At 36.8% G+C, this 24,966-nt stretch overlaps 2 protein-coding genes across 4 annotated transcripts; one reads left to right on the top strand and one right to left on the bottom strand.

Moving 5' to 3' along the window:
* Positions 1 to 10,945: 10,945 nt before the first annotated feature.
* Positions 10,946 to 17,053, top strand: vbp1 (von Hippel-Lindau binding protein 1). The gene is made up of 6 exons (XM_048183891.1): positions 10,946 to 11,106; positions 11,400 to 11,524; positions 11,776 to 11,842; positions 12,741 to 12,839; positions 13,713 to 13,851; positions 16,420 to 17,053. The coding sequence occupies exons 1-6, from the start codon at positions 11,026 to 11,028 to the stop codon at positions 16,494 to 16,496; spliced, it is 588 nt and encodes a 195-aa protein (XP_048039848.1). The 5' UTR covers positions 10,946 to 11,025; the 3' UTR covers positions 16,497 to 17,053.
* Positions 17,054 to 17,394: 341 nt separating this feature from the next.
* Positions 17,395 to 24,449, bottom strand: rab39bb (RAB39B, member RAS oncogene family b). Of its 3 annotated transcripts, none has more exons than XM_048183889.1 (4): positions 24,196 to 24,449; positions 24,013 to 24,119; positions 23,048 to 23,274; positions 17,395 to 19,343 (listed from the first exon to the last, which is right to left on the bottom strand). In XM_048183889.1, exons 3-4 carry the CDS (start codon positions 23,260 to 23,262, stop codon positions 18,917 to 18,919), a joined length of 642 nt encoding a protein of 213 aa, XP_048039846.1. In that variant the 5' UTR covers positions 23,263 to 23,274; positions 24,013 to 24,119; positions 24,196 to 24,449; the 3' UTR covers positions 17,395 to 18,916. The 3 variants fall into 3 exon arrangements, with proteins under 3 accessions (XP_048039846.1, XP_048039845.1, XP_048039844.1); XM_048183888.1 differs by having other exon boundaries at positions 24,013 to 24,094; XM_048183887.1 differs by having other exon boundaries at positions 24,013 to 24,094; positions 24,191 to 24,448.
* Between the last annotated feature and the right edge of the window lie 517 nt (positions 24,450 to 24,966).

Genomic DNA, 24,966 nt, shown 5'->3' with positions numbered 1-24,966 from the left:
CCAATAAAACACAGTAATATCATGGTCAGCAAACCACTTGGAAGTGGTTTTTGCACTGTGGACAGGTGCTAAAGTCCTGCTGGAAAAGGAAATCAGCATCTCCATAAAGCTTGTCAGCAGATGGAAGCATAAAGTGCTCCAAAATCACCTGGAAGATGGCTGCATTGACTTTGCACTTGATAAAACACAATGGACCAACACCAGCAGATGTCACGGCCCCCCAAATCATTACTAACTTCAGAAACTTCCCACTAGACTTCAAGCAGCTTGGATTCTGTGCCTCTCCAGTCTTCCTTCAGACTCTGGGACCATGATTTCAACATGAAATGTAAAATTTACTTTTATCTGAAAAGAGGACTTTCGACCACTGTTCACTGTCCAGTTCTTTTTCTCCTTAGCCCAGGTAAGATGCTTCTGATGTTGTTTCTGTTTCAGAAGTGGCTTGGTAGTCCTTTTCCTGAAGATGTCCAAGTGTGGTGACTCTTGATGCACTGACTCCGGCTTCATTTGACTCATTGTGAAGCTCTCCCAAGTGTTTGAATCGGCTTTACTTGACAGTATTCTCAAGCTTGTGGTCATCCCTGTTGCTTTTGCACCTTTGCCTACCCAATTTCTTCCTTCCAGTCAACTTTGCATTCAATATGCTTTGATACATCACTCTGTAAACAGCCACCCCATTCAGTAATGACCATCTGTGACTTGGGCTGCGTCCGAAATCGCATACTACATGAGTAGGTACTACATTTGAATTTGAACGTACTTCCCGACCGTTAAAACAGTACATTCTATATAGTATGAATAAGGGTAGTATGAATGGAATTCGGACGTACTACATCCGCTATGTTAATGTTGTCACGTGTCATGCGTCGTCACAACAGCACGAAAATTTAAAGGGCCTGCTCTACTCCGCTTTCATCAGCAATGTTTTTTATTAATGCTTACCGCTTTCATCGTTGTTTTAACGTCGATTCAATCAACAGCTCAAAGGAGGCGTCGGTCAGCTGCTCGCAGATCACGCTTTTCAACAGCTTGTTAAATATGTCAAAGTATAATCACCTAATGTATTTAGCTAGGAAATTTTACCTCAGAATAAAAATACATCTGTTAATATCACGACAGAGGCTGATTTGAAGCAACGAAAATAAATAATTTATTGTTAAAAATGAATGCATATAAAAATACACGAGAAACAAAAGACATGAATCAATAAACAAACTTGAATACATTATATATAAATAAATAATGTGTAGACAGAGAGGGCGAAAGAAATACACAACACTAAATATTATATACAATATATACAAATAAATACAATGATAATATACATTCTAAAAAAAACTACAAACTGTGAGCCCTATAAACTACTGCCACCTGAATGTTGCTGTCCGTTAAGTTTTCTAATCTCATTAAACTGCGTAACAACGAACGTCTCCGTTAAATAAAACAGTGTTAACAAGCAGATGTAACGTTATCTCGACCTGTTCGTTAGCTTGATGTGCTGTCAGTAATAATGAGTAAACATCTTTTTACAGCCAACTCTTAATCTTCTCATTACATTGTTTAAACTTTCAATAAGTCAGCCGTTTACTTACATTATATTAAACAAGTGCAATTTAACCACAGTAAACGTTTTTCCCCGAGGTACTTAATGACTTGAATAAGCTGCATATTGCCGCTTTCCGCCATTTTTGAATATGAAGAATCCTCTCCTGTGGCATCACGGGATAGCGCAGCGTCCATCGAATGCCTACTACAGAATTCGGGCGGAAGCAGTAGGTTATCCGGGTACTTCTCGCCTACTGTTTTTCGAATACTATAGTTGCGTCCCAAATGACGCACTATACACTATGCACGTATACACTATGTACTTGTGCACTATGCACTCATCCATGTAGTGCGTGAATTGTATAAGGTTATTTTGTCATTTAACAACGGAGTCCGATCCTCCCTTCCCCTCCACTACGTAATTAAAGCTGCGACAGTCGAGTGCACGAAGTGTCCAACATTCCACACTTCGTTTTTTCCGTTAATTTAGTGCATCATCCGGGTATTTAAAGTGCACTTTTTCTTTTTGGAATTTTCTGTGTGAACGCACTACTCGCACTATTTATACTTAAAAACGTCATAGAATAGTGCACAAGTACGCGAATTGGGACGCACCTTATGAATTCGGACATACTACTCGCCTCGCATACTGTTTTTCGCATACTATATAGTAGGGAAGCAGCGATTTCGGACGCAGCCTTACTCTCTTTGTGGAGGGTGTCAATGATTGTCTCCTGGACCATTGCCAAGTCAGCAGTCTTCCCCATTAGTGTGGTTTCAAAGAACAAGAAATACCTGGAATTTATACTGTAGGGATGGCCATTTAATGAAACTCACATGGAAATATTCTAATATTTTGAGATACTGTATTTTGGACTTTCATTAGCTGTACGCTCTAATCAACAAAATTAAAATTTCATTTTTTAAAATAATTTACAATAAAAAAATGAACTTTTTCACAATATTCTAATTATATGACCAGCACCTGTAATCAGTATATGAGTCCATAATCAACAAATACTGTAATAATCTAAAATAAAAAGAGCCCTCATTTCATCACAGACCTTTTTCAGCATTTGTGGTGGTGACTTAAATTATTATATTAAATAATTTAACTTGAAATGATTCAAAATGTAAACTGACATCATATTTCTTATTTTATTAAGAAATGTATCTTGTCTCCTCAACGTTTTTATTGAAGAACATATTCTTAAAACAAGTCAAAAAAGTCTAAATGTTGAGAACCAAATGAAGACATCTTGTAAATACTCTTGATTGTAGATGAACACTGATTTCAGCAACAGCCACATTGGAGTGGAATAATGCCCTAGTGAAAAAAAAGTATACTTTATTGTATTTTAAATATATTCCCTTTTTCTATAGTACACTGCAAATATACTAACAAAAAATGTACTATCATTAAATATATAAAAAGTATATTAGTATCATATTTTCACAATGCAACTTTTAACACACTTTAAAATAATTGTACTTTAGTATATTTTCTAAAAAAATATATTTTAGAAAAATATACTTGAAGTATAAGTTCAGTTTATTTTTTAAAAGTGTATTTATTTGCACTTTATAAAAATATATTTGAGGTGTATTTTAACAGTGTACTGAAAATGATCACTGTAACAATGCACTGAAAGTATATTTAAAAAATACATTATTTAATATCCTGAAGTTCTAGTGTATCTAATGTTAAATTTGAGTATATTTTTTAAGTTTAGTTCTTCATCCTTGGAATTCATTATATTACTTGTGCTATTTATTTCAGTATGAATGCATTACAAGCCCATTTAGTATATGCAGTGTAGCCTTTACAATTTCCAAATATGTGTAAATGTTTATTAAGTTTACACTGGCAGAATCATTTTACAATCGTACACACAAATCTATATTAAACAACACACCAGCAGCACAAGTAATGCGAAAAAATATGTCGAGTGGTTAAACTTATTCAAATGTCTCTTCAACTTGGTCTGTGACCAATCAGATTTTGTTGCTCACTGCCTTCAGCCAATCAGAGCTGCTGACGTCACGGTCGTCGTCTGAATCTCCTCGCTCAGTCACTCAGGTGAAGTATAATGTCGCAATGTATAATTTTTTTAATAAAACACTGAAAGCGCAATACATCGCTCAGTCTTGGGGATTCTGACCAGTTCAATCAAGTGACATCGCAGCCTGACCGTGATGGCGACGACAACCGGCTAATCTAATGGCCTACGCGATCCTGAAAGAACCGGAGAAAAGTGCTGCTATTGGGAGGTGAGTTGTAACGTTAGTCTACCAGTTAACAAACTTAATTTTATTTTCGTTAACAAACGGAGAGCGATATTTCGGCTTGATATCTCATTTTTGAGTTTTTGTGTGGTGGTTTATGGCACATGTTTGTATGCAGCACCAAAACATTCATATATGATTGGTCAAATCGGCCCGTATTCTGTACGATATTAATTCATAAAGTGTTTTATGCTTGACTATGTACCGAAAACAATATCGACATGCCATTCTGATACAGTTCCCTGCTGCTAATCCTCATTTACTGTTCAAAAATAGTATTGGTTCAATGTAGGATTTAGACAGACTATTGTAAAAGTGAATAAAGAGTTTAACATTTCTTATATCTTTGGTATATTCTGTCAACAGATGCTGTTCTTCACGAGTCTCTGCGGTCATCATTGTGCCATCAGACACAATGAGAAGCTCATCAGAAAATGGAATATAATGTGTAATTTGTATTTATGTATAGAGGGTCACCATGGTCCAATATATTTTTTTTTTCTTTAATGAAAAACATGGTAAGTTTTGCTGAATCTAAGTTTAAATAAAAACCATTGGATTTGTCAATGAAATATGTCTCTTCATTAGTGACGTTGTTACATTTTATTTATTTTAATGGCTTTGAAAACAAATGCATTCAACTTTGGGAAAAAGTGTTAAACTGTATTTAAATAGTAGCACAACTGTATTGTGTGAGATTATGTAATTCAAAGTACAGTAGTCAACTTTTGAAGTGGATCAAAAAAGTTAGGACAACATTGATTAAAGGTTTTGATCCGCTTCAAATGTTGACTATATTATACAAAGTATAAGTAATAACAAAGTGTATTGTTATTGACTGCAAAGTGTGTAATGTTTAATATTTGGAATAAGCCAAAGGTACTGAGCATACAGTATATACTATTACCTGTAAAATAATATATTCAGCGTATATTGCTTGTGTTTTCTGAAGACACTCGTAATTATTTTGTATTGTACTTAAATCACAAATAAACTGTACTAATAACACAAAGTGTACTCATAACAGAAATAAATTATACTTATAACACAAATAAAAGTATACTTATAACAGAAATAAAGTATACTTATAATACAATGTATATTATAACAAAAAATATACTTTTAACACAAATAAAGTATACTTATAACACAAACTAAGTACACTTTAATATCACTAATCAAGCATGTAATTAGTCCCTACACAGGCATATACTTAAAGTGTACTAAGTATACTTGAAGTTGTTCCAATTTAGTACACATAAGTATACTAAATATACTTAAAGTTGTATTTCAATACTACTTAATTTCAACTTAAATATACTTAGTACAAAATAAGTTGTTTCAAAATAGCACACTTTAAATGAACTAATCATTAACACACTTGAAATATATTAATAATTAGTCTTGCTGCAAGTATACTTAGTATACTTTTTTTTTCACTAGGGTAGAAATGACCAGGGCCTGGATGAGAAGTTGTGTTGCATGTTCTGTTATAAGGCCTGATTTTCATGATGTTGTACAGTGCAAATCTGCATTTGACATTTGGAGACTGAGGAGTTTTGTGATTAGATGTAACACTTTAAGTTTGATAGGTTAGAAAAGAGCTGTGGTCTTGTCTTCAATATCATACACTATCTTCTTTTTGCGCTCACAGGAGAAATTGCATGTGACTGTGAGCAAATTTGTCTCCATTTTCTCCATAAACATTTTTTATCAGGATTATTTTTTGCCTAGCAATCATTGAATTTTAGATACAATTATTTAACTTAGGCCTACATGACCTGAAGTAGCTGTTTCTCTTGTTTAATTTGATGCTTTGTATTTATGCTACTGTAACTTCAAACCCACATGCTAAAACAGTTAGCTATGTTATAGCTGTTTGGGTGGGGATTGTTGACTTATGTAATTGTATATGTTTTCTAATTGACTGTGATCTATTTTCATGAAGTGGGTGGAGTAACATACACAGGTGTGCAATCATTAATAAAATGGCCGCTGCTCTCTTGTGCAGTTGAAGCTTTGGAGCGTTATGAGTCTTTTGAGTCGAATCAACGGTTCGGAGCGCCAAAGTCACGTGATTTCAGCAGTTTGGCGGTTTAATGCTCCTAAGCTTAATGAAGCAGTGTTTTGAAATCGGCCATCACTAAATAAGTTGTTATGTTGTTTTTTTGGCGCACCAAAAATATTCTCGTCGCTTTATAATATTAATATTTAACCACTGTACATGAACTGATTTAAATATGTTTTTAGTACATTAATGGATCTAGAGAGAGGAAATGTCATTGCTGGCTATGCCTCACGGAGCCATTGTATTTCAATAAAAATATCTTAATTTGTGTTCCAAAGATTAACAAAGGTCTTACGGGTGTAGAACGGCATGAGGGTGAGTAATAAATGACATTATTTTCATTTTAGGGTGAACTAACTAAATATATCACTATATAATATATAACTAATTTGTTTAATTTAAGTTTGGCCTACTCAAACCAGTTAATTATTTTGAGCAGTGCAATTATGTTTATGCAAAAAAGTGGATAGTGTGGATGTTATTTCAGCAAATTACTTCTCAGTGTTATTTCTATCCCCAGCTAGTGTTACAACTCAGCCCAGTAATGGGGTAGATTGTAACAACGGAACTCTTTGTATTTGACAATTAACTCACATGACATGAGCCTAATCTGTGATTATGTAGTAGACAAATGTGGCTACCACGTAGGCTATCAAAATTTGAGACATCTAGCACAAACAACCTCTTGTTGACAAAAAGTGTTACAACCATCCCTGGTCTCCTTCTTAGTAAATGGAAAAAAACAAAAACGAATTAATGCAAGGCTGTTTCTAATTCAAATTCTCTTTTTGACCATTGTAATTGTAACGATTCACCACGACACATTTAGGGTTAACCCAACTGTGGGAGTTTATTCAAACATAGAGGGATACACCAGGTACAGTAAGTAAAGTGTTTTCAAAGACAGGCCAACAGGAAAACTCAGGATATCGTTTGTCCTCAAAGATATCCAAAAAACGAGGAAAACAGGTAGTATCTCAGGTAATCAACTAGAAACATAATCTATTATCTCAGTTTGCAGGCATGAAATAAAAAAAAAACGATCATAACAAGAAGGTGAGTCTATCAAACACAAACAAGGCCAGACAGAGGCTGTGTAAACGCAGTGTAGCCTTGAGATGACAACACGTTCTATTGGGAGCTGTCCACGTCCTCGGGCTGGGAATTATGCGTTTCTATGGCAACACTATCAACGCTGAAATGAATCTGCAGCGGTCAGGTGGTACAGCAGTGGGTTCAAGTAGGAGCTCTTGCAAGCTGTAAAATACGGTGACCGGGAGGGGACATGTTCGGTTAATTTAGTTTTGTCGTCGCCACAACATGTAAACTCGTGGGAACGTAATAATATGTCGTGGCCACAAGATATTAATTCGTGGGAACGTGATAATAACTCGTGGCCACGAGATAATTTTGTCGAGGTAACGACATCCTTATGTCGTGGCCTCGAGATCATATGGTGAGGAAATGACATCTATTTCTCATGGCCACGAGTTAAATGTGTAAAAAACCTACGTGACCATGGCAACCTGGAACTATCAGAAATGGATGAGACTAATAATATTTATTTTTAATTTAGAAAAAGAACGGAATTAAGAAATTATTATATTAACATAGTGCATATTATATTGTATTACGCGCTATGTTACTTAGACAGCATTCGAATGAAGTTTATCAATAAATGTTTAAACGTTGTACATTTTAATCCCGTCCGAGTCTTTTAAATCCATTCACTTATCGTTTATTGTTTATTTAATATTTTAATATTATTATTAGTTACATTTGTACATTTATTTGCATTCTTTTCCCCTTCATTTCCCATATTTCTTTTTCTAATTAATATTCTGTACTTTATGTTACTGAAAGTTTGTATTCTGTAGGTTAAATACTGTAAATGCCCGATCATGCCAATAAAGTTTTGACTTAATGACTGTATTTCTGTAGCCTATTTCTGTAGCTTAAATGAGCGTCTGTTTTCACTTGTAGCCCCTCGTGCCTGTGACAGCATTCGAATTAATTCAGAGTTTAAGTTTAAAAATGTTACTATTTTAGAATATTTTGTTCACTATTTGTATATGACCTATGAAAGCTTTATTTATGATTTTATTTTATTTCTATAATTTATATATATATATATATATATATAGCTATATATTTCCCTCACCATATTTCCCTGATCTCGAGGCCACGACATATTATCACATTCCCACGAATAATCTTGTGGCCACGACATATTATTATGTTCCCACGAGTTTACATGTTGTGGCCACGACAAAACTAAATGAACCGAACATGTCCCCTCCCGGTCACCGTAGTAATAGGCTATGCATGATTACTTCCTGGTTGTCCTTAAGCCAGCCCAGGCTTGCTGTAGGTACATCGACACAAAACCATCAATGGTTGACTTTTTAATGTTGTATTCATATTTTAATGCAGTTATCACATTTACCTAATTTGCCAATAAACCAGATTTATTGATTGCAATAAAAACGAAGCTATTGGGAAGCTATTTAAAAACGCCTTGTCTGTAATTAGACACGCACACGCATTTTTTTCCCCCAGCACTTCAAATGTTATTTTTAATGTGATGACCACAAACATTATTTGTTCATCCTTCTGAGATTGTCCCCATTGTACAACCGAACGATTCAAAATGTGGGAAATTCAACATTTGATAGAAAACAATTATTTAAAAATAAAAAAGACAATAATTACCACTATAACCAGCAGGTGGCGGCAAAGTAGCATTTATTTGCGCATATATCAGCCATTTCCTCTAATCGTTTTTCACTTCGTTTTTGACTAAATATTAAACATTATAAAATAACTAGGTTAAAAAATACATTTTGTCAATGTGAAGTATGAAATACTCAAAAAATCTCATGGAAAACAATAACTTTTCTTGTGAATGAATGACAGAAAGCGAGCACGGCTCTCTTTGTAATCACAGCAGCTGTCAGTCAATGCAGCGCAAGATCAATGATTTCAGCACACTTGTAAAAACACACATTTTATTCAATTAATCTAACTAAAGTGCACAATAAATATTTAATTTTTGAAGCTTTTTTCACATAAAAGTGTGAAAACTGATGGTCGAACTCAATTTAGCCGAAGAGGAACACTGAGGTACGTCTTTATTTATTTGTTTTTTATGCTGTCTTACATTTGAATAACTAAATTAATGCTATGCCTGACTATTTAAGTGACTATATTCTGATTATAAACTAAGTATTACACTACTGATGCTCAACACACCAGCAAATGACATCTCACCGGAAGTTTTCAAGCTGGCTTATATTATTGCAAAAGTTATTAAGTTATAGTTACTAAAGAATGCCCATTAATGACCCACTAAGGTCACAAAGTAAAGTGTAACTCCTCACCCACCTGGGTCTCTGGCATGAGAGTCGGAGGCTGCAACCTCTAACATTTGTCACTAGAGCATTTCTTGAGACCAGAGGAGTGAGGTTTACTCGCACAGCAACTACCAACCTCTGTTACACTCACCCCCCTAAACCTCACTCCCATCTGGGCCACGGCACCAATGTAACCCCTTACCCAGGTCCTACTCGGTCCGCTCTGTGCGGGCCTCGAACCTGGGTCTCCGGCATGAGAGTCGGACACTCTAACAAGGAGGCTGAGGCTGCAACCTCTAACATTTGTCACTAGAGCATCTCTTGAGATAAGAGGAGTGAGGTTTACTCGCACAGCAACTACTAACCTCCATTACACTCACTCCCCTAAAACTCACTTCCATCCGGGTCACGGCACCAATGTAAGCCCTCACCCAGGTCCTACTCTCCCCGCTCTGCGCGGGCCTCAAACCTGGGTCTCCGGCGTGGGAGTCGGATGCTCTAACAAGGAAGCTAAAAGCTGCAACCTCTAGTGCCGGAGACTAGGGCTCGAGGCCCGGGCAGAGTGGGGCGAGTAGGACCTGGGTAGAGGGGTTATAAAAGCATTTAAATATTTGTGAGCTTTACAGAGTATTTAAAGGTGCCATGGAATGCTTTTTCACAAGATGTAATATAAGTCTAAGGTGTCCCCTGAACGTGTCTGTGAAGTTTCAGCTCAAAATACCCCATATATTTTTTTTTATTCATTTTTTTAACTGCCTATTTTGGGGCATCATTAAATATGCGCTGATTCAGCACGTCCCCGCCCCCAAGCTCATGACTCTATAATACATTGCATAAACAAAGTTCACACAGCTAATATAACCCTCAAAATGGATCTTTACAAAGTGTTCGTCATGCAGCATACCCAATTATGTAAACTAGTATTTATTTGGATGTTTACATGTGATTCAGAATGAGTTTGAGGCTGTGATCCGTGGCTAACGGGCTAAAGCTAACATTACACACTGTTGGAGAGATTTATAAAGAATGAAGTTGTGTTTATGATTTAATTGATGTTTTTATACCCGATTTTACGTTTATTTTGAATTCTATATTATTCCCCAATTTATTTATTTTTTTGTAGTCGTTTTTGTCTTTTTATTGTTTTTTTTTATGTTTTATTTTATATGCATAATTGTATTATAGTGAATATTATTCAATAATTAAAAAAACACATCTACCGATTTCCACTCACACACACACACACACACACACACAGGAAGGCCTGTACTGAAGGTGGCAGTTACAAAACACTCGTGTCTGTCGATCTGCGTCTGTTGTAGAGTATTGTTTTAGTATGCAGAGGACCGACTCAATATCATTTAAATAAAATTGAAGTTAAATGGCCATTGTATTTATTGATATTCTTTTCACACCAAATGTATTGGATCAAACTTCTGGCTTATCGCCAACTGCATACGTCACAGCCAGCGCCTCGTGCTCTTTCTAGGGGTCGTTAGGGCAACACTGACATCTGGCGGTTGATTTGTGAAGTGTCGAAGCGCACAAAAACTCGCTCACTGAATTTGAATAAGGTACTGAATTTGAACATAAAGAACACTTCCAAACACGTTTAATGAGACAATTACCAGACAATAAAACATAGATGGACCCTTAAATACACCACCGGCTCACCGTTAAAGGGAGATTCGTTACTTTTATTATGCAGGCAGCGCTCGTGCGTAAGAGCAACGGGCGCGTGCGTCAAGAGGAAGAGCCGAATGTCTCTCCAAAATGGCGGCGACCATAGAGAGTGGCAATGCAGGAGCTGCAAATAAGAAAAAACATCTCGGAATCCCCGAAGCAATATTTGTGGTCAGTGGGAATATGACATATAGTTCCTTTTCATGTCCGTACTGTCGATAGTTTCTCGTGAAATCTGTGTGTCATTGTGTTGGTGTTTAAACGGCTTTCTTAAGTAGAAAGCGCCCTGCTCTTCTCCTTATAAGGCTGCAGTCATTGCTTGGTTATGTCTTGAAGGTGCCGTGAGCTTTAAGTGACACATAACACATGACTAACCAGTATTTATATACTTGATAGGATAAATTCATTAAGGAAGCCCATAAGATGTCGTTATAATGAGATGTGAACTATAACTGTTTCTGTAGGAAGATGTGGATGCCTTCATGAAGCAGCCGGGCAATGACACAGCAGACGCCGTGCTGAGGAAGCTGGATGAACAATATCAGAAATATAAATATATGGAGCTCAATCTGGCTCAGAAGAAACTCAGGTTTGATTATAATTCATTTTACGTAGTACAGTAATAGTCAATGATTAGTTTGTGTGTCAATTCTAAAGGATGCTTTGCTATACAGACTGTATAATTGGTTTCCTTGCATTGCTGTAGGCTGCTGTTGTCCTTTTGTTATATGGAACAAATAAACAGTGATTTACTACTGCATTTAATAAATCAGATTTATTGCACAATAAAATATTGTTGCTGATTCTACTAGAAGCTGCCTTTTTTTTCATCTCTCTCAGGTTGAAAAGCCAGATTCCACAAATCAAACAGACATTAGAAATTCTACGGCACATGCAGAAAAAGAAGGTAAGCCCATCACTCTTTTACAATCCGTTTTAACTCCCATATCTCCATACATGTGAATAGATGGAGGGCTGCAAATCAAAGGTCAGCTTTCTAATTCCTAAAAACATTGCTTCTAAACGAGTTGCCCCATCCCAATTCACTTACTTGGACTATACCCTAAAAGTGTGTACTCTTTTTGTTAAGAAAAGAGTGTGTAGCAGAATCATAATTGCATCAATCATACGTGCTGTCACATAATGCATCCTGTCACCATAAACTTGCCTGTTAATTATCTTGTCACAGTTAAAGTCGGCATGAAATGAAAATTCACCCTTTCTTTTTTCCTTAATGGACGTTATAGATCTTATTATGATCTGCCGCTACTTTCATTGTATTGTGGTTTTAATATCCACATACACATTCCACATTTCAGTTCATTTGATTTATGCAACTCAGTTCTTCCTGCTGTATTGGAGAGAAAAGAAGTAGCACATTGATCTCCCAGTCATGGGTTTTGCATGCAGATTTCACAATGTTTTTACAGATGAATTAAAAATTTTCAACAGGTTAGAAATTCAACTCTTTTATTTAAACCTCCACTTAACCGTCAGTCTTGCACATCTGCTTTTTTTTTTTTTTTTTTGTGTCTGAAGCGCAATGGGTTGTGGTTAATATTAACTGTTAGAGTATGCATGGATCTAAACTTCGAATCTTCAGTCACGATCTGTGTACTTTTGGGATACTCATTTCCACATACTGATTAGGGAGTAGGGACACACTAATTCTAATTTCAAATACTATTTAGGATGGATATAATGTGAAATGGGATGCAGCAAGTGTTTTGTTCTTTGTCACTTTCAATCACTCTCTCATCACTTTGTAAGATTTTCTGTTCTGAATTATGTATTTCCAATCACAGGACACTACTGATCCCATGGAGACACATTTTCTGTTGGCTGATAATGTCTATTGCAAGGCCTCTGTCCCACCCACAGATAAAGTGTGTTTGTGGCTTGGGGTAAGTTTTGACTGCTGTATTTCATTGTATTTATAGTCAACATGAAATCAAAAATTGATATTGAAACAGTTTACTTATTAAAGGATTAGTCCACTTTTAAATACACTTTTCCTGATAAATTTACTCACCCCCATGTCATCCAAGATGTTCATGTCTTTCTTTCGTCAGTTGAAAAGAAATGAAGGTTTTTGAGGAAAACATTCCAGGATTATTCTCCTTATAGTGGATTTCAATGGCTACCAACAGGTTGAAGGTCAAAATTACAGTTTCAGTGCAGCTTCAAGGGCTTTAAACGATACCAGATGAGTAATAAGGCCCTTTAAAGCCCTTGAAGCTGCACTGAAACTGTAATTTTGACCTTCAATCTGTTGGTAGCCATTGAAATCCACTGTAAGGAGAATAATCCTGGAATGTTTTCCTCAAAAACCTTAATTTCTTTTCGACTGACGAAAGAAAGACATGAACATCTTGGATGACATGGGGGTGAGTAAATTATCAGGAAAAGTGTATTAAAAAGTGGACTAATCTTTTAACCATCTGTCATATAGAGACTACTTTTCATGTCCAGTCATTTACCGACTGATAAAATCAAGCGCTGCTTAATTACACTGTCACTGCATCACATAATAGAAGTAAAATGAGCTGTGAACACCATATAATGTTGACTGTAATATTCCTGTTTTCACATTGCTGCCTATATTTGAACATTTGAAATGTATACCCAACTGCTTCAATAAAATATTTCTGCTAAATGACAAACACTCAAGTAACTTTAGACATGAAAAACTTTCATGTTGACAATGTCTAGAAACATGTCTTTAATTGTTATTATGAATCTTGCTTATAGCCATGGTTATTGTTTTTGTGCATTAGGCTAATGTCATGTTGGAGTATGATATTGATGAGGCTCAGGCATTGTTGGAAAAAAACCTTGCTACAGCTTCCCGTAATTTGGACTCTCTGGAAGAGGACCTGGATTTCCTCAGAGACCAGTTCACAACCACTGAAGTCAGTATCCTTAAACTATGGCAAATATAGAGAATCAGGTTTGTTTTTTTGTTTTCCATATTGTGGAATATTACTTAAAGTATACTTGTTTATGTTACTTTGTTTCTGTAGACATTTTTGAAGCCCGAGAAGGTGTTTTGAATAATTGATAGGTAAATGGTAGAAGGAATATCAAGTAATGGAACAAACTAATCTTCATTGACAGAAATGTTTTATTATTTTGTGTTTTTCATTTTAAATAATTGCTATTTAAAATGAAAAAGTCTTGAATACGTTAGTAGAGCAAAGAGAATATGGAGAAAACTGGTTAAAAATGTGCTTAAAAAAAACAAAAACTTTTGAACTGCAGTGTAGAGCTGCATGATCACGATTTTTTTTTGTTTGAAACAGAGATGATTATCCCACGTTTCTGAACCGGAGGTTCCGACAAAATGTTAATCGCTCCAGTCTATTTAAAATGTTTAATCAATCTGAATAAATTATTTAAATGAACAGTTTGAATGAATGATTCGATGACAAATACCCTTTTTAACGTTCACTTTACGTTTAGTGCTTTTGAACATATCTCTTAAAAGAATGATTCAATGACAAATACCCTTATTAACGTTCACTTGTCGCCACTTGGTGTCATAACGATGTAATCGATACAATCGTTAGTTGAAGTGCCAAGCTACTTTCAAAAGGAGATTTGCTCTATTTTGATAGGTACCGTAGACATCAGTGTTTATATCCAAATGATAAATTTTTATCCTAGTACTTCTGTGATGATAATATTTGTAACACAAAAATAATGATAGTGTGGTTGAAAAGACTGTTTGTGAAGCTGTTGCATACCTTTACATGATAACTGCTCTCTCCGGGTCAGCGGCAGCACAAACGTAGATTTGACACTGTTCCAGTGTGATTTTGTCAAATGTTTGATAGACAGGTGAATTGTTGTCATTTTGGAATGAGATCGAGTGGGTTTTTGACTCGAGATCACAGTCTTTTAATGATTAATCGTGCAGCTCTACTGTAGTCTATGCATGTATCCGCAAAAGTCCAGTTTTTATATTGTTACCAGTATTTGATGTGGAGAGCATTGAGACACTTCCCTTTATTGCTTATTATTGACTGTGTAATAGTGAATCTTGTTCAGATTTATCATTGAGGTTGAAATGAATGAGATGTAGCTGTGTTCTCATAGTCCACATGTGCAACTTTTTTTAGACAATGATGCTAGTTGTGGTTTGTGCTCAACGTGGTCCATTCTATACATTACCACCAAAAGCATTTTATTTACAAATATCATATGTGTAACATGTTTGTTTATACATTCAAACTGTTACCTCAAAAGCCAGCTTGTGATTGCATAAAAATGCTGAATTAATGACTTCAGTTGGTAAAATGTTCTCAAAGCTATGAGAGTATGACTTTACAGTCTTGTCAGTTACATCATCATTGGACTCTCAAGTAAGTGGAAATGCAGGCCAGATGTGAGAGAGATGAGCTATGTTTCCATCCACCTATTTTTGGTGCATTTTGGCATATCGCATAAATGCTGAATGGAAACTCTAAGATGCGCATAAATTCTAAAAAATGTGCACTCAATTGTGGCGGATACATTTTTTGATCTGATAAGACATGCACATAAACTACATGGGAAACACATTTACTGAATAAATCGCTTGATGTGCAACAAAAACACTCACACGACTTTTCCTCAACAGTGGATGTGATTGGATAACTGGACTAACCAGTGGATCAGTTTAATTGCACAGCATCTAAAATGTTGGTTTTGATCATTCTGATCAAATGCCTGAGCCAAAGTCTGTCATCAAAATGATTTGGTTTAATTCCCTCCCAGAAACATCTGATTGCATGATTGCGATCCCAAGCACCAGGCATCCGAATGCAAAATAACATGACAGAATTTATGTGCACTCTGAGACATTTATGATGTAGGAGAAAAGAGCTTCCATGGTTTCCCAAATTGGAGCAACTTCCATTTTTAATACAGATATTTTGCACCAATTTCCCAGGAAGTGATGGTTTTGTTCTCTTGAACACATAGAATGGAAACGGTGGAATGTCACATAAAACATTAATGAATTATGCAGTTTTGCACACAAGTTAAATTCGCAACTTTGGATAGCTATGTACAGATGCACTGGCTCCAACACTATTGGTGGAAAAGGGGTAATTGTGTTTGTCATGTTGTAATGTTATTGAAACTGTTAATATTTATCAATGCATATATTTATGTACATGTAGTGTTGGTTAAGTGATCATTGAGTGAATTATATGAATTTTGCTTAGGAATATTCCACATCACATTCTCTGCCTCAGCAAACTGTTATGTTTTTTTTTTTTTTTAATGGAATGACATCTGGAGATATCTTTCATGAAAGAACTCTTTCAGGCAAATCAGATACAGGCCATAAGTGCCACCTGTTCTCACCACCTGTTTGGTGAAAGATGTGTTGACTCTTGTGTCATCTTAGTCTAACACGTTCCTCCAGGTTGCGGAGCGAGGAAAAATGCAGAGATAACTTTCCAACATTTTCAGATACACCTTAACCACTATTCACAGATATGGCACGTGTTTACAATTGGGATGTCAAGAGAAGGAGCAAAGATAACCTCCTCAAATCTGCTGAGCGGTCCTAGAAAAGGAGGCCTAGTTTGGTCACACCCCACCCGAATTCCTTCCTCATCAGAAAATTCACCCCCATATATCTGTTTGCACCAACACCAACTGTTATCTATTGATTTATTACTTTTTAAAGTATTTTTTCAAGTAAAAAGGTGAAAAACATCAAACAAAAGTAATAATGGTAGTTTTCTTGTTTTCTTTTTTATGATGAATTATTAGCTGTTTCAGATCGGGGTTCTCTCCACAGGGTCTACAGATTTGTCTTCCTCTGTGCCCCTTTTTCCTTTTCATTTGTTGTTTGGTAAACATTTGCATTTTCAGTTCTGTTAAAGCTAAACTGTAAAGCTAAACTCGTATGGTCCTATTTCTTTCTGTGGATTTTTTCTTGCCTTATCTTGGTGAGATCATTGTCAAAATGCAGCATACAGAATATCAGGGGGACATCTTGTTTCATCAGCCTCCTTTCTTCTCCACTTCCCTTTACTTTTCCTTCTCTGATGTCTGTTTTTTCATCTCTTGTCCTGTGCTCATTTGTCACATTGTAGCCATTAAACACTGAACAAGGAACTAATAATGAAGCGTTTTGTGAAGGCACAAAATCGATGAGCTGGTCTTTGTTTTTAATCTGCGTAGCTTTTTATAATTCCTCGTCTGATTGAGGTTCTGGCAGTGAGCGAGATGAATAAGCTGCGACTAATTAAATATGTGCCTGCAATTCTGTCCCTTTCTTTCAATCTTTGGCAATCACTTGTGCATGACTGAAATTACCAATTTTGTCTTAAACTTCTATTGCCTTTCAATTGCATTCTTTTGGAGCAGCAAAACTACTGAAGTGATAATATCCTCATTAAACTGTAAAATGACCCCAAAATAGTGGGTGGAATGTAGATTGCATAATATTCAACAAGAACATTTTTAACATGTTACTTTAATCTGTAGTACATTTCAAGTTCCCTTGATAAAGAGGTACAGAGTCAGTAGTGTTTGTACAGCCAGTCCTTGCAAATCCACATCAGCATCAAAAAGCTTACAGAGCAAGCGAGTGGTCAACACACTTCAAAATCTTTTGGTCCTTCCCTGAGACCCTGTTTCAGCCATGTTCAGAAATGGCTTCATGTTTATCCGATAATGTGACCGATTAACTACTCGGCCAATTGTGCACAGTTATGGACAGTATTGACACATCATCTCCAATCAGATTTGAGAAAGCGGGAATGGATTTATTTCATTAGGGATGGGAGTGAAAGTGAAGAGCAAGTCATTTCAAAAAGTAAAGATGTTATAGATGAATAAAATAATGGTTAAATACATGGTGATGCACGCTCCATGGATATAGATTATGCGAGTGTGTACAAGGTCAAAGGCCCTCAGTGGGCAGTTAGGAAACCTAAAGGAAGAGCTTGCTTTTTTCACATTAGATCATGTACAATCACAAGCTGTAACATCAGAAACACTCTTTGGGATAAAAGGTGTAGAAGATGTACCTAAGTACAACAGATTAAGGTTTATTTGTAATTCTGGTGAGCACCAGAGGCCTCTTGTGGTAATGCGTGATAAGTGAAATGTTATTAATTGTAAAATAATGCACAAATTGAATAATCCATCTGGAGCTCGTGGATGTACTTTCAGTAGTCCCTTTTGAATCTTCGCATTAGATCATTAAAACGAACCTCTTGGGTGATATGATGGACTGTCATACCATCTGAGTGACCTACTTATCTCACACCACTTCAATTACAATTGAAAATCTAGTTTTCGTTGATAAGGGAATTGTTCACAAACATTAGAGATGATGTTTTTTCAGTCTTTGAATTCATGTAGTATATTGCAGTATTTCACCTTCCTTTTGTCTTTCATGTTGCTAAAAGTCAATAATCAGACACATCATACCTCCAGCAATCACGTTTTCTTTGAGTCAACAGAAATGGGTATCCCAGCATTCGTCTGTGACGTAAGCAAGTTAAACTTCTGTTAGTCATTTATCTATCCCATGATAAAACCAGTAGAAGATACCTGGAACAAGCTTTAGTCCTGGATACGGGAAATCTCGTAAAAGCTCCCATCTTCATTTGGGAAGTTTAACTTTCGTGGCTCAATAGAACGAATGGCAGATGTGCAGATACAGTTAAAGTGCAGATATAGTTCTGACTGGCCAGTATGGGGTCTGCAGTAGGTTATTTACTAACCTTACATTCTCAGCAGTCAACAGAGTTCAGTTTGGCCATATACAAGATTGTGTGATTAGGGAAATGAGCAAGTAGTATAGAAAAGTGAAGCAACAGGGCATGGTGGGACTCAATTAGGCATTCAGCAGGCAGGAAGGGGTTGATGGTGTCATCAGGGAGTTGAAGACTGACCCTGTGATTGGAGGAAGCGGTTCTTTTGTCTGCTAGGGCCCAAAGGTTTGATAGGTACCATGGTGGTGATTGCTGACTCAACAGAAACATCGACGATCACCCTTTGTAACTTCTTCTGACGAATGCACCACGTTTGGTACAAACCCGCTCTTCACTCCCTCCCAGCCTTCCTGGATGGTAATCTCCCCGCTCTTTACCAGCTCGAATATATCCCGTGTAAGCTCCGTAAAAGCCCTCTCCACATTTATGGCGTCACGTGCTGAAGTCTCCACATAGCGCATACCGTACGCAGCCGCTAGCTTCTCAGCCTCTTGTCGGCTCACCTGACGCTGTGGTTCCAGATCACATTTGTGGCCGACTAGCAGGAAGACAATGCTGTGGGGCTGCACGTGGCTGCGTGCCTCCTCTAGCCACTCGTGAACGTTCTGGAAGGAGCGACGGTTGGTTATGTCGAAGAGCAGCAGACCTCCCACAGAGTTACGGTAGTATGCTCTGGTAATAGACCTGAAGAAAGCATTACAGAATGAAACAATGTTCCTGAATTTGAATTGAGATAAAATACTATTTAAATGTAAGGTAGCATTAAAGGTGCCCTAGAATCAAAAATTGAATTTACCTTGGCATAGTTGAATAACAAGAGTTCAGTACATGGAAAAGACATACAGTGAATCTCAAACTCCATTGTTTCCTCCTTAAATAAATCTCATTTGTTTAAAAGACCTCCGAAGAACAGGCGAATCTCAACATAACACCGACTGTTACGTAACAGTTGGGGTGTACGCCCCCAATATTTGCATATGCCAGCCTATGTTCCCAACATTATGAAAGGGATTACACGTCTGGATGTGCACAGCTGAATCATCAGACTAGGTAAGCAAGCAAGGACAATAGCGAAAAATGGCAGATGGAGCAATAATAACTGACATGATCCATGATAACATGATATTTTTAGTGATATTTGTAAATTGTCTTTCTAAATGTTTCGTTAGCATGTTGCTAATGTACTGTTAAATGTGGTTAAAGTGACCATCATTTCTTACTGTATTCACGGAGACAAGAGCTGTCGCTATTTTCATTTTTTGCAGTCTATATAATTCATAAACACAACTTCATTCTTTATAAATCTCTCCAACAGTGTAGCATTAGCCGTTAGCCACGGAGCACAGCCTCAAACTCATTCAGAATCTATGTAAACATCCAAATAAACACTGCACTTACGCGATTAGACATGCTGCATGACGAACACTTTGTAAAGATCCATTTTGAGGGTTATATTAGCTGTTTGAACGTTTTTTTAATGTTGTTTAAGGCATGCGCGAGCTCTTGGGGCGTGGAGCACGAGATTTAAAGGGCCACACACCCTGAATCGGCTCATTTCTAATTATGTCCCAAAATAGGCAGTTAAAAAAATTAATTAAAAAAAAATCTATGGGGTATTTTGAGCTGAAGCTTCACAGACACATTCAGGGGACACCTTAGACTTATATTACATATTTTAAAAAAAAGTTCTAGGGCACCTTTAAATTGGTGTAAAATGTAAATTCACCCCATTTATTTACTAAATGCATGTTGTTGATCGTATCAGTGAATGATTTACCCATGCATATGTTTGTTTTGTTTGACCTCATTATTTTTAGTCAAAATGTCATAACTGGATCCTCTGCTGGACCGGACTTGTCCAGACATTTAGTCCACTTAAACTCCATGTCTTTCTTACAAATGACTGGAAGCTTACATTCAGATCTGGCTCTATCCAATCAACAACCAATTGATTGAACCAAGACCCCGTCTTACTTTTTTTTCTTCTTTTTGTTAGTTTTTCTTTTCGCTCGGATGTACATCGCAAAATGGAAAAAAAGATTTGTCGTTACTTGCGTTACGTTGTGATTTTAAAATGAAATTCATATACCTGTACTTTCAACTAGAAAAACAGATTTTGTAACAATTAAATGTCTTTAAATGTCTTCACAAAGCCTCATCTCTCATCAAGTTTTCAGAAAAAATTTAAGAGACCTTAAAAAAAAGTATTTTAAAAACCCCAGGCTACGCAGACAAGGCTTAAGCCTAAAATGCATGTTTGAGCTCTTTTAACTGAAAGCAACTTGCACTCTTAAAATATATCAGTGTCATTGTTTTGTCACAAGATGCAAACAAGTAATGTTTTTTTTTTTTTTCCAAAGGCATGTTTAAAAAAGCTACTTAAAGGTTTAGTTCATCCAAAAATGAAAATTCTGTCAATAATTATTCACCCTCATGTCTTCCCAAACCCGTAAGACATCTGTTCATCTTTGGAACACAAATTAAGATATTTTTGATGAAATCCGTGAGCTTTCTGGCCTCCGATAGACTGCAACATTATTACCAATTTCAAGGCCCAGAAAAGTAGTAAAGACAAAGTTAAAATAGTCCATGTGACTACAGTGGTTGAAGCAACAAGAATATTTTTATGCGCAAAAAACAAAAGTAATGACTTTATTCAACAATTTCTTCTCTTCCATGTTAGTCTCCCACGCTGTTCATGTAGTAAACACAGTGCAGGTGCTTCCGGGTTCTACATCAGAACGCCAGCTCAGTATAGAGACCTGCACTCCCGCGGGACCCAACGCAACAGAGTGCGGCGCGGGACAAGATTTGATGGGCGCGTGCAGGTGCGGGCGGTGAGACACTACTCATGTGCGGGTTGCGGGAGAATCAAATGATTCGCGGGACTCCCGCAATATAGAAATATCAAAACATAAAATATCTAAAAACGAATCATTTGTATTCATACATTGCAAAAAAGCAACAAGAACAACTAATACAAAATAAAAACGATTTACAGTCGCAAGCATATGCGAGATTCTATTTATAACTTGTGTTTGCAGTGTTGAGCAATGTAGCCAATCACAGACATATCTGTTGATTTCTGAGACGTAATGGAGACGCAACACAATTAGGTGTTTATGTTAGAATCCTCTCACCACTCAAAACGCCGGTGTTTTTATGCAGTGCTGAAATTTGCGCGCTCACAAATCCTATTTTTATAACACACGAAGTGTAAACATTATGCAAGATTCATTGTTATATATATTTATTGTATTATAACAGAGCTTTGTGAGATCGCGATGAACTGAGATGTCAGCTTTTTAGTCATTATAAAGGGAGTGCTCTTTGCATGCATTCTGCCATACCAAACCATGCATGCATGCAGCTTACGTTTTGGTTAAAACTAACTGTGGTTTGTGAATGTTGATGCTTTAATAACAAATATTTTATCGGGAGTGTTTATGCTGGGATGTTGTGGTGACACATAACTTAATATTTCATGGATATACGGACAAATATCTATATAAGCTACTTTTATGCGTGATTTTGTGGGTGTGCAATGCATGCACGTGATGCTAAAACAGGAGCTGGGATATAATGAGCCGGTGTTCCAACGTAGAACCCAGAAGCGCCTGCACTGTGTTTACTACGACAACACACTGACATGAAAGAGAAGAAATTGTTGAATAATGTCATTATTTTTGTTTGTTTTTTGTGCACAAAAAGTATTCTCGTCACATAACATTAACGTTGAACCACTGTAGTCACATTGCAGTCTATCGGAGGCCAACAAGCTCACGGATTTCATCAAAAATATCTTGCGGTCTTGTGGGATTGGAATGACATGATGAAAAAAACTGTTAAAAGGCATCAGAGTGAGACTGTAAAAGAGGTCTGAGCTTGTGAGGAGCACCGCTGGGAACACACTGAGCTGTGAAGGATTCTGAGGGGCCTCTGGAGTTAAGTTTTAAGACATTCGTGACATTGTAGACGGCAGTGATTCATCAATATTTCTATTTCCTGTAGGAGTTCTACAAAATCTTTTGTTGGTAAAGAGGCATTTGAGCTACATTTATTAATAAATAAATAAATATAGACAGTGTCTCTGAATCACATAAGGTGGAAAAAAAGTATTAGTGATGTGTGAATCAGTCTGTCATCAAGTCTGGGTGAAATAAGCATGGATACCATGGAAACACCAATCATGCGGATGGATAAGGACTAATGATCAGATAAGCTTAATAAGGTGGAGGTTTCTTTTGATGTGTAAGCAACTATTTGACACTGTACAATAGTTAAATATGTGAAATAATGTGTCCATTAGCATAAAAATCTTTCTGAACTAATAATCAATAATATTATTTACGCAGACATACATCTTTATGGACATGGATTTACAATACCTGAAGCGTTCCTGGCCTGCAGTGTCCCAAATCTGCAGTTTAATGCGTTTCCCAGGTTCGATCTCCACCAGGCGGGAGAAGAAGTCCACCCCGACTGTTGGGTCTGACACCTGTGCAAAGCGGCCTTCTGTGAATCGCCTGATTAAACATGATTTTCCAACAGTGGAGTCCCCGATGACAATCAGTCGAAATTGATAAAGCCAAATTGCTTCCATGTCTATTCAGGTCTGTCAAAGCAAAAAGGAGAGAAGTGAAATTATACAGATGCTCCCAAAACATCTATTCATGGTTCCAAAAGACAAAATAGAAAAGAGAAACATTCTTTAATTTATTCACCCACATGTCAACCTGCTTTACCAGCTTTCTAAAAGGAGGAAATACAGTAAAGTTCTCTTTAAAGTGTTTCTATAACCTCTTCCGGGAATGTGTTGTAGTTATAAATATTACAGCAATTACATGATCATGGCCTGACAATCATTTTAGTCAGCTACATCCTTGCTCTTCGTGAGAAGGTAGTTGAGACACAAAATCATCCTTTTAGTGTTTGGTTTTAAGGTGTACAGTAATGATAGTGTCTGGTGGTTTAAACTTTCCCTAAGTTCATCTTAACGTGATATTTTTGTAAAATATAAGATGCTATATATGATTAGATGCTATAAATGATTAGTCTTTAACCTGCATCAATACCTGAAATTACTGAGTAATTTTTAGTAATTTGAGTTTTTAGGTCCTTAGTCATATGCAAGTAACTCAATACTCTTATCATGACCTATTGACAAAATGTGAAGTCTGTTAAATGACTGAGATTTCACTGAGGCTCGCCTGATAGCTGGCTATCGCTGGCCTTGTCATAATAACGATTGCTTCTTGTTCTAAATCTACGAAACATTCAAATGTTTAACAAGCGATGTCTTTGTGTAGAAGCATTTGTGTAGAAGATCCCTTATTCGGTGCTCTTTACTTACGTTGTGTTTTTTGTTTGGTCGTTTCAAAGCTACCAAACGGCAGATCCCATAATCTTTAAAGGATTGAAGCCTCTTTAGGAACCTTTGGATGAAATGACAGACATAAACTATTCACACAATATACCGAATAATTGACAAAACATTCGTCTCTACAGAAAAAAAACAAACAGGTGCAAACCTAACTGCGCCGCGTAGGCGGTCTGTTTTGCTTGGATGTGGCTAAAGATGAGTCGCGTGTTGTTAAAATGGTCCCTGCCTGGATCAAAGTCGCGTAAAAGTCAAAGATGATTTACGCTTGTCATGTTTTGATCCACGCTTGGAAGATGGAGAAATGTTTGGATGTTTTGGGCTGATGAAATGGAAGCGACAGCAGAAGCATCATATAGCCTGACTCATTCCGCATCAGCACCAGTACCACAAACCTCCTAATAGTAGCGACAGACAAACGCGTGTCATCGCCACATACATTAATGATTCCCTCTTAAAGGGTTAGTTCACCCAAAAATGAAAATTATGTCATTAATGACTCACCCTCATGTCGTTCCAAACCCGTTCATCTTCGGAACACAGTTTAAGATATTTTCGCTTTAGTCCGAGAGCTTTCTGTCCCTCCATTCAAAATATATATACGGTATACTGTCTATGTCCAGAAAGGTAAAAAAAACATCATCAAAGGAGTCCATGTGACATCAGAGGGTCAGTTAGAATTTGTTGAAGCATCGAAAATACATTTTGGTCCAAAAATAACAAAAACTACGACTTTATTCAGCATTGTATTCTCTTCCAGGTCTGTTGTCAATTCGCGTTCACAACTCTGCTTCTTCTTCTTCTTCTTTCCTGTTTTACGGCGATTGGCATCCAGCTTATTGGTGCATTACTGCCCCCTTCTGCTCCGGAGTGTAGTTCAGGACTCCGCAGTGACGCTGCTAATATAAGACGCTGCTGACGTGTTAT

The sequence above is a fragment of the Megalobrama amblycephala genome, linkage group LG3, assembly GCF_018812025.1.
Source record: "Megalobrama amblycephala isolate DHTTF-2021 linkage group LG3, ASM1881202v1, whole genome shotgun sequence".
Classification (NCBI taxonomy): domain Eukaryota; kingdom Metazoa; phylum Chordata; class Actinopteri; order Cypriniformes; family Xenocyprididae; genus Megalobrama; species Megalobrama amblycephala.
Note: the sequence above shows the minus strand (reverse complement) of the source record. Positions and strands in the feature narration are given on the sequence as shown.

Bases quoted from the DNA above. Each gene is read 5' to 3' on its own strand.
- vbp1 (XM_048183891.1), top strand. From the start codon at position 11,026: ATGGCGGCGACCATAGAGAGTGGCAATGCAGGAGCTGCAAATAAGAAA. The intron at 11,107-11,399 runs GTCAGTGGGAAT...CTGTTTCTGTAG, and splicing joins TCCCCGAAGCAATATTTGTG to GAAGATGTGGATGCCTTCAT. The intron at 13,852-16,419 runs GTATCCTTAAAC...CACTATTCACAG, and splicing joins GTTCACAACCACTGAAGTCA to ATATGGCACGTGTTTACAAT.
- rab39bb (XM_048183889.1), bottom strand. From the start codon at position 23,262: ATGGAAGCAATTTGGCTTTATCAATTTCGACTGATTGTCATCGGGGAC. The intron at 19,344-23,047 runs GTATTGTAAATC...TGCTTTCTTCAG, and splicing joins GCAGGCCAGGAACGCTTCAG to GTCTATTACCAGAGCATACT.